Source organism: Corapipo altera, unplaced genomic scaffold (genome assembly GCF_003945725.1).
Source record: "Corapipo altera isolate COAL_440 unplaced genomic scaffold, ASM394572v1 75, whole genome shotgun sequence".
Classification (NCBI taxonomy): Eukaryota; Metazoa; Chordata; class Aves; order Passeriformes; family Pipridae; genus Corapipo; species Corapipo altera.
The window spans coordinates 15,025,833-15,034,767 of NW_020884887.1; the positions used below are offsets into that span (position 1 = coordinate 15,025,833).

The window sequence follows — 8,935 nt, forward strand, 5'->3', positions numbered from 1 at the left end:
GGGGAGCTCACAGGGAGCTGCTCTGCCCCAGGGCACTGGGGAGGTGCCTCCTGTGCCTGCCTTCCCCAGGCTGCCTCGGGTTAATGTCTAACAGGACACAGGGCCCGTGCCCAGCCCCCCTCCACTGTGCTGTGCTGGATTTGGGACCCACCACCACCTGCCTGCTATGGCACTGAATTCCCCCTTCCCTCCCTCCCCCCCAGCCCTGCCCGCGGGTCAGGCTGCAGCAGAGCCTGTGCCAAAGGCTGTAGGAAACGTCTGCTTTGTTCCAGCCCTTTGGGCTGGGTCTTCCTCTCCCACAGCCTGATATTCTCCTCGGCTCTGGCTCAGAAAATGAAGTTATTCCCCAAAGGCCATCCCGGGGTTTTCCAGGCGGTGGCAGGGGCTGTGCTCTCACCCGTCCCTTCAGCCTCGCTTGTCTCTCACCTCCCACCCCACATGATGCAATAACGTCAGACCTTTCCAGCCTGCAGTAGGGCAGAGGAAGGGCATATTCAGGGGAAAAAGAGTGCTTTCTTTTTTAGGCAAATCTGAGGTGTTAAACGAGGGCTTCACTGCTGATCTCAGCCCCAGAGCTGATGGCAATGCTGACAGGGGATGTCCATAGCAGGGACTTGCTGTATAAGATTGTTTTTGCTGTAGCCTGTTACCTTGCTCTGACTTGAAGATGATGGCAAACACAAACCAACCACCCCCCCACATGCACAGCACCTCGGTTTCCCTTTCCTGACAAGCAGGATCCCACCCACCAGCTGCCCTTGGGAAAGGGGGGTGGGGGGCAGAAAACAGGAGCAAACTAAATTCCTTGTGCTTCATGAGTCAGGAAAAAACCCCTCCAACTGCCTCTGCACATCTGTTTGGGTATTTTCAAGGAAGCTGGAACACATCCTCAGAGCTCTCCCATGAGAAAAAGTAAACATGTCACATATAAAACATTTTATTAAAACAAATATACAACACTTTATATACAAAAATAAAATGTACAAGAAAATAGTCTGTTACAGCTTAGTGATTTGATTCCCGTGTATTACACACAAACCAGAGCCTCATCCATCCAGCACTTCCCTGCACAGGCTGGTCCAGGGGGGCTGTAGGATGTTATGGCTTGGGTGCTGTGCTGGAGGGATCCCTGGAGAGTGCCAGGAGGGATCTAGGGAAGGCATGATAAAAGCAAAGAGCTCTGCCCTTCTCAGTGCAAAATTATTTTGTGCAGCAGCTCTTCAACTCTTCCATGGAAATGGAGAGGGCATGGCTACAGCAGAGGGCACCCTGGGAGTGCACTTGGGGAACAGACTAGCTGGAAGCAAAACCTAAACTGAATTTTCACATTTTATTGTCTAAACTATGTATACAGTTTGGAAGATCTGAAAGATGTACTATATGATGGAGTAAATCAAAGAAGAGAGGGCCCATTAGTGCAATTTTCCTGACTAAGTGTAATGAATGTCATTGAGCTCAGTGTCACCAGTGTTGCACAGGTAAAGCAGCAACCAAAACTAACAGGTAAGAGACTCGTCTGCAGTGTCTCCCCCAGGCACTCTGTGGGTAAAGTGCTCGTCACATCCCACGTGGGGAGGGTGGTAACCTGCTCCCCAGGCCCGTGGGACCCACCAGGCTGGACTCATGGCACACTGACACCTTCCAGCAGAAGCTTCCCCTCTGCAGGGACCAGGTGCCTCCCCGGTGTCAGGGTCCTGCTGGTGAGAGGGGGTTCCTTGGGTTGATAATGGAGCTGTTCATGGGAACCTTTCCAGGCCTAAAGCTAAAACGGAATAAAAAAGCTACTTCAGTCAGTAACAAGATGTTTCTTCCATTCTCTCCAGTCTTGTCAAAGTTTCTATCCAGGAGCAGTTTGTGGTCAGAGGATCCAGGGGTTTACAAGCCACAGTGAATGACAGGCCTCACTGTATCCAGCCAGGAGAAGTCTAGGCTGCTTTTCTGGTCAAGGAGCCTGAAATCTGCCTCTCCTAGACAAAATAAACCAAGAATGGGCACTAAATCAGTGCAGCAAAAGCAAAATAGTGCATAGATATATAAAAAAACCCACCTGAAACATTTCTCAGATGTGAGCAAATACCTTAGACTATTATTGTGCTAAAATATACCAAACACTACTAAACTGTCCCATTTAAGCTGTTGCTAGAGGGAACTCTTCAGTTGTATTGCAAGGAGTTCCTGAAAGTTGACCTCACTTATGCATGTATAACCCTGAAGTCTGTAGGACTCTCTTACTGGAGGTGTTTTTGACTCTTCCTTTTTATCACCCAGTTCCTCACAGCCTTCCAACAGACTGCTTGGAAATCTCAGAACACAAGGATGTGTGAATTCCTCCATTTCCTTCGCTGCCTCCCCATCAGTGCCTTGCCTGGGAACCCTCATCTGTGCCATCCCTTGGCCTCGACTGTGGGTGCTCCCTGGACTCTGTACCTGAGGTGGTGTCGATCTCCCCGTCCTGCTCCTTGTAGCTGAAGGTGCTGCACATGGTCTGGGTGCCCGACTCGTTGGTGAGAAAGCCCTTCCCACCAATGCTGATGTTGTGCCAGTCTTGGGTTGGTACAAGCAGCTGGAAGAGAAGAGGTAGATGGTAAAAACTCCTTCTTGCCACGGGTGCAATGTCTGATTCCTTGCCCTCAATCAGATGACAGGTAAGCAACAAGATCAACTTCTGTCTTCTCGTGCTAAGTTATGTAAAACTTGCTTTACTCCCAGCTTAAAAAAAAAAAAAGTTAATGCAAAAGGGAGGGCTGGAGCACCTAATTCCATCTTATCAGTGGGATGAGAGTGACATGTCTGGAAATGCAGATTAAGGGCCAAACATATCAGAGGTGGAGGGAAGGCCAAAATAGAAGAGTCTGGAGGCCCTTTGCAGACCCTAATACATCAATGTGAGGCAAGGAATCAGCCTCAAGTTGCACCAAGGGAAGTTTAAATTGGATTTTAGGAAAAACTTTTTCGTGGAAAGGATTTTCAAGCATTGGAACAGACTGTCCAGGGAAGTGGTGGAGTCACCATCCCTGGAAGTGTTCAAAAAATCCTCTAAATATGGCACTTGAGGACAGGGTTTAATGAACATGGTGGTGCTGCTGGGTTGGCAGTTGGACTTGATCATCTTAGAGGTCTTTTCCAGCCTTAACAATTCTGTGACTCTATGATTCTATGAACTTCTCAGTAACCTCCTCTGGCTTTTACATGAAGGGTAAATATTTCAGTGGGTGTGTCCTCTCCAGTTCACATTTGCAAAGCAGCCTTCTTTTTATATTTAATTGTTCAGGCTTCCTCATTAAATAAGTGTATGTTCAGCTCATGTGGCACCTGCTTGCCTTCCTCTCTTGGTGCAAATACCAACTTTGGACCATTTTATTCTGATCAGAAGAGCTGGTCTTACCTTAAAAATATCTGGGTTTATTTCCTCTTCATCTTCATCTGTGACTGTTTTGTAAGCACGTTAAAAAAAAAAAAGAGAAGAAAACAGACACAGATATCAACTTTTAGCCCTCGTATTTCTGCTTCTTCACCACAGAACCTGCTTCATATTCTCTTGTCACACACCACGACTGCCCTTAACTCCTCCCATCCCAGACTCCTCACAGCCCTTCATCATCTCTGATGCTCTTCAACAACTGCATGTTGGGAGTCTCTGACACCAGCTCTGACACCTCCCCAGGACTCAACAGAGCAGAGCCCATTTGGCATGGAAGGTGAGAGGAGGAAGATGATTTGTACCCCAAGGGAGGAACTGCTCTGATCTGTGCATGTTAATCACTTTTTCCCCACTGGGAAGCAGGGCTGCTTCCACTGTCACTGCTGGAGCAGTGGCATTTCAGAGCCTTTCAGCCATGAGCAGGTGGCAGCTCTTCCCCTCTGCACCCCAGCCAGTTTGGTAACTCCAAATACCCAAATCTATCAGGTGGAGGTTGGTTTTTCTGCAAAACAACTGATTTCTCCTGCTGCCTTGGGTACTCCTTCATCCCTCTGCCTCCCACAGACCAGTGAAAGATTGGGGCAGGAAAAAGGCAGTGCCCACCTTCGGAGGACGAGGCCAAGGGGGACACCTGGAGCTGGTAGAGGTCGTTGGTGCTGTCAGCCATGGGCACGTCCAGGGCCGGCCTCCAGTCGGGCAGGGAGCCGCTCACCTCGCAGGAGGACAGGTCTGTGGGACACACCAGGGGTTGGCACTCGTGGGACAGGGACAACCCCCTCTGCTTCCCCCCGCCCGTCTGATGGCACAGCCACCCCAGGACCCAGCTCTGAGTTCAGCACAAACGGCATTTTCCACTCTGCCCCGAGCTGAGAGCAGTGTCTCACCCAAGGTCATGGACGTGCTCTCCATCTCCACTTCCTGCCCTGTGTACTCGTGCATGGTGTAGCCACTGTGGTCATCTGGCAGGGGGGTGTTGGGGAACCTTTCTGCTGACTCCTCCAGCCTCTCCTCTTCACAGAACTACAGAAACAAGGGCACGGCGTGAAAGGCTTGTCTAAGAGCAGGCAAGTTCCCATATGAAAAAAGTTAAGCAAGAAAACCACCAAAACCTCTAGCTTCTTCAGCTGCCTCTACAGACACATACCTTTCTCTTGCTCCTGTTTCTGACTTCTCTTGAAGACTTTGACTTCCTTTCTGGGAAATAAAAATAAGACAAATGTGAGAAAGAGCTGCACATTTTAGGCGAGTGTGAGCTCTTGCAGCCTCAAGAGCTGCTCAGCAAGCTCAGTGACTGTCAGCAGCAGCCAGTCCCCACTGCCTCCTGATGAGGCCTCCAGGCACGTTTAAAGAATTTGGGATAAACTGAACCACTTGTAGAAGCTGTTCCCCATGGCAATAACCAGTGAGTAACCCCAGAAGCACCAGTGCTACCATCAGGTCTGTCACCCCCTGCCTGCACAGAGCAGGATGTTTAAGTGTTATTTAAGCAGCACAACCTCAGCTGGACTGCCAAGGGTTTACCTTTCTTCTGATGCTTTGTCAAGGGTGGCAGCATCCTGTAAACCCTGACAGCACTGGAGCCTTTGTTGATGCTTTTGTCCTTCACTTCTTCGATGTCAGGCAGGGAATTCATGGCACAGCGGAAGTTTGCCTTCCAGGTTTTTGGATCAGGATCTTTCTCACCTTCTTTATATCTTCCTATAAATAAGAGACAGGGTATGCCTTTAAGACTTTGCAGTGCCACTTCTTCCCACCCCAAAAAAAAAAAAAAAAGGCAAATTTTTATTTTCTGACCTACATACTAGTAGTTAATGTAACTACTGGTGTAAGGTGTAAGCCAAGGCAAAAAATGCCTTGTTTGAGATATTCCTGTGACCGATGGGAATGTAAAGGCAGCACACACCTGTGTGAATGGCCCAGCTCCGGAAAAGGCAGGCATCCTTCTCCATGTCCCAGCCGTGCTTAGCTGCATGTTTCCATGGGATCTGAAATATCCTCTTATCCTGAAATTAAACCAGTAGAGATTTGACTTAAAAAAGAAACATCATATGCCAGTTTGGAATGATGGATTTAATCAAAGAGTTCTCAGAACTAGCTCAGAAACGTTATATATTTTAATTAAATATCTATATTTTAATTAAATATCCATTGTTCCATCTATTCTGTTCATGGTATTAAAGGCTTTTTATGATTTCTGAAACTGGGAAAAAAATGTGGTACGGTACAGTAGAGGTAAACAGTATTATCAATTTTATCCCAGAATCATTTCAATACATTGCAACCAATCTAGAAGTATGTCATAAATTACAGCATATTTTCTAGGTGCACTTGGGCAGAGAATCCCTTTTTTAGGTTGTCCATAAGGTCCTGCAGGAATCCTACAAACATGTCCCAGCTTAAATATCCCCTTGGAATGGATATGGAAACTTTAGAGACCAGGTACAGTAAACCCAGTGATGTCACCCTGTGCTACAGGTACAGGGATGTGCCTTCCACACTAAAAAAATACAGTGTTTCTTTCAGCCCAAATTATAAAACAGGGAACAACTGGAGTGTAACAGCAGCTGCTTAATCGGGACAGTTAAGTGGGCAACAGGAGTTAAAAGATATCTTGGAGATTTCTTAGTACTCCACCGTGTTCAAACTGTTTTCATTGTAATTTATCATTCCCCTCCTGGGAATTTTCCCAGAAAAAAAAAAAAATGGAGCTACTCCACTGTATAAGAAACAGAGCTACCTTTTCTGCAAACAAAAATAGTTGGTTTTTAAACATAATGCTGGCAAGTTTTCTCCCTGTTTTTTCCTTTATGATCTTGACCCATGCTTACTGTCATTTAAGAACAAGTAATACTAATAATGATGATAATAGTATAAACCAGTCTCACCTTGTTAATCCATATCAGTCCTGGTATTTGATTGGAATTAATCTGCATTTCCAGCCAGGGCCTCATGCGCATTCTTGACACTGGCATGTTGGCTGTGAAAGAAATAACGGGTCAGCCAAACCCTCTGCACTGTTTTAGCCACTCTGCAGTGTCACCCCTCCTGTACCCTCCGTGCCCTCAGCATCACCAGCACCACCACCAAGGAGCACTACTTTTGCAGTCTTAACTCTCCTTCAGTGCCTCCCACCTGCTCCAGGAGGGAATCGCTTCCTGCTCTGCCTGCTCAGCCCCAAAACGCGGCTCGGGTTTGGAGCTCGGCAAAGAGGCCGATGGCAGCGGTGAGTGTTCAGCCCTTGCTGCGTGGGGAGCCCTGCGTGGGACAGGGCAGGCAGGGGGAGCCCAGCCCCGACCCCCGGCTCTGGGAGGGAGCCCACGGCCGGCACCAACAGTGGGTGCGGGTGTCCCCCCGCGGGGACCGGTGCGGGATCCCCAGAGCAGCCACTGAGAGGCATCAACTGCACAACCCTCTTCTTCAAAGCCTGTTATTGATTAAGTTGCGCGAGGTTGGAGGCAGCGGCCCTTCTGCCGGCGAGGACCCCCAATTCCACCGCGACACGTCCCGAGGAGCGGCGCCCGCGCTGCCGCCGCAGGGACCGGCCCCGCCGGCGCGGCCATCCCGGCCCTTCCTCTGCACAAATAATTTCCTGTTTGCGGTGGTTTTCCAAGACAAACAGCCCAAGATTGCCCAAACAACGCATTTCCAACTTTCACCAGCAAGGCGCTCGGCGCGGGGCGGGAGGAGGTCCCGGAGAGTGCCCGTTCCGAGCGAGGATCTGCCGGGGCAGCCCCGGGGGAGAGCGGCTCGGGCTCCTCGGCAGAGCGGAACCTCCAGCCGAGCCCGCGGAGCGACAGCTGTGCAGGGACGTGCCCGGCCCGGTGTGCGGGGTGACAGCCCGGGTCGGAGGGTCCCTTCCTGGGTGCCGTGCGCCCGCTGCCCGTAGGAGTGGTGCCCGCTGCCCGTAGGAGGGATGCGCGCTGCCCGTAGGAGCGGTGCCCGGTGCCCGCAGGAGGGATGCCCGCTGCCCCCCCGACGGCTGCTGGCGCGACGCGCCCGCTCCGCCTCCAAAACTCCTCACGACCAAGGCTCTGCCGCCTGTTGCCGAGCAGAGTCGAGCCGAGCCGTGGCCCCGGGGCCACTCGCGCGGAGCCCGCGGGGCGCCTTCTCCCGGAGCCCCGGTGCTGCGCAAAGCGGGGGTGAGCGATGGGAGGGGACGCAGCGCGACCCACCTCACTGCGGTGTGCCGGGCAGAGCCGAGCCGCGCGGGGCTGGGCGGTGCAGTGCCGCTCTGTGCGGTGCCGCTGCGTGCTGACCCGTGCCGGTCCGTGCCGCTCTGTGCGGTGCCGCTCTGTGCTGTGTGCGGTGCCGCTCTCTGCTCAGTGCGGTGCCGCTCAGTGCGGTGCCGCTCTCTGCTCAGTGCGGTGCCGCTCTATGCTCAGTGCGGTGCCGCTCTGTGCTGTGTGCGGTGTCGCTCCGTGCGGTGCCGCTCTCTGCTCAGTGCGGTGTCGGTCAGTGCGGTGCCGCTCTCTGCTCCGTGCGGTGCCGCTCTGTGCTGTGTGCGGTGTCGCTCAGTGCGGTGCCGCTCTCCGCTCCGTGCGGTGCCGCTCTCTGCTCCGTGCGGTGCCGCTCTCTGCTCCGTGCGGTGCCGCTGTGTGCGGTGCCGCTCTCCGCTCCGTGCGGTGCCGCCGTGCGCTGTGCGCGCTCCCCTCCCCGCCCCGGGTATAACGCGGCGCCGCCGGGATTCCCCGCGCCCGGGCCCGGCCGCGGCCCGGCCAATCAGCGCGCGCGCGGGGGGCGGACGCGCCGCCCATTGGCTGCGGCGGGCGCGTCACTTCGGGGAAATCACGGCGTTGCAGCGCCAGCGGAGCGGGGGGGGCGCGGCCCGGCCCCGCCCGGCACGGGGTGGGACGGGACAGGGACAGGGACAGGGGCACCGGCACCTCCGCACTGAGAGCCCGCGGGACCCCGGAGCATCCTGCCCGCCCGTCCCCAAAGAATCCTGCCTGCCCCTCACGGGGCACCGACACCGGGGTCACCTGCATGGCCTCAGCGGACCGGGGACAGGGCACAGGGAATGGCTTCACGCTGGCAGAGGACGGGTGCAAATTAGATATTGGGAAGAAATTCTGGGCTGTGGAGGGTCATGAGGCACTGCCTGCCACAGGTTGCCCAGAGAAGCTGTGGCTGCCCCATCTCTGGAAGTGTCCAAGGCCAGGTTGGATGGGGCTTGGAGCAACCTGGGCTAGTGGGAGGTGTCCCTGCCCATGGCAGGCGGTCAGAATCACACACTGAATCACAGAATCAACTAGGTTGGAAAAGACCTCTGAGATCATCAAGTCCAACCCATGACCCAACACCAACCTGTCAACTAGACCATGGCACTAAGAGCCATCCAGTCTCTTCTTAAAAACTTCTTGGGTGAAGCCTGGGGAAGGAAGATGGTGGCATGACAGAAGGCTACTGAAATCATCAGGATTTCTCTCTGATCCATTGGATCTGTATGGCAGTGAGATTAGATTTTCGTGCAGTGTCTTCAAGGTGCCTTCAAGCCAGCAGAATATTAGAGAATTG

The 8,935-nt window shown here is 52.8% G+C and overlaps 1 protein-coding gene across 1 annotated transcript; it reads right to left on the reverse strand.

The window, feature by feature from the left end:
• Positions 1 to 933: 933 nt before the first annotated feature.
• Positions 934 to 7,711, reverse strand: IRF1 (interferon regulatory factor 1). The gene is made up of 10 exons (XM_027643634.1): positions 7,594 to 7,711; positions 6,307 to 6,398; positions 5,325 to 5,424; positions 4,943 to 5,119; positions 4,566 to 4,615; positions 4,306 to 4,441; positions 4,025 to 4,150; positions 3,386 to 3,429; positions 2,428 to 2,563; positions 934 to 1,967 (listed from the first exon to the last, which is right to left on the reverse strand). Exons 2-10 carry the CDS (start codon positions 6,391 to 6,393, stop codon positions 1,876 to 1,878), a joined length of 948 nt encoding a protein of 315 aa, XP_027499435.1. The 5' UTR covers positions 6,394 to 6,398; positions 7,594 to 7,711; the 3' UTR covers positions 934 to 1,875.
• Between the last annotated feature and the right edge of the window lie 1,224 nt (positions 7,712 to 8,935).

Bases quoted from the DNA above. Each gene is read 5' to 3' on its own strand.
- IRF1 (XM_027643634.1), bottom strand. From the start codon at position 6,393: ATGCCAGTGTCAAGAATGCGCATGAGGCCCTGGCTGGAAATGCAGATT. The intron at 4,442-4,565 runs GTATGTGTCTGT...TTGTTTCTGTAG, and splicing joins GAAACAGGAGCAAGAGAAAG to TTCTGTGAAGAGGAGAGGCT. The intron at 3,430-4,024 runs GTGGGCACTGCC...CTTACAAAACAG, and splicing joins CTTGGCCTCGTCCTCCGAAG to TCACAGATGAAGATGAAGAG.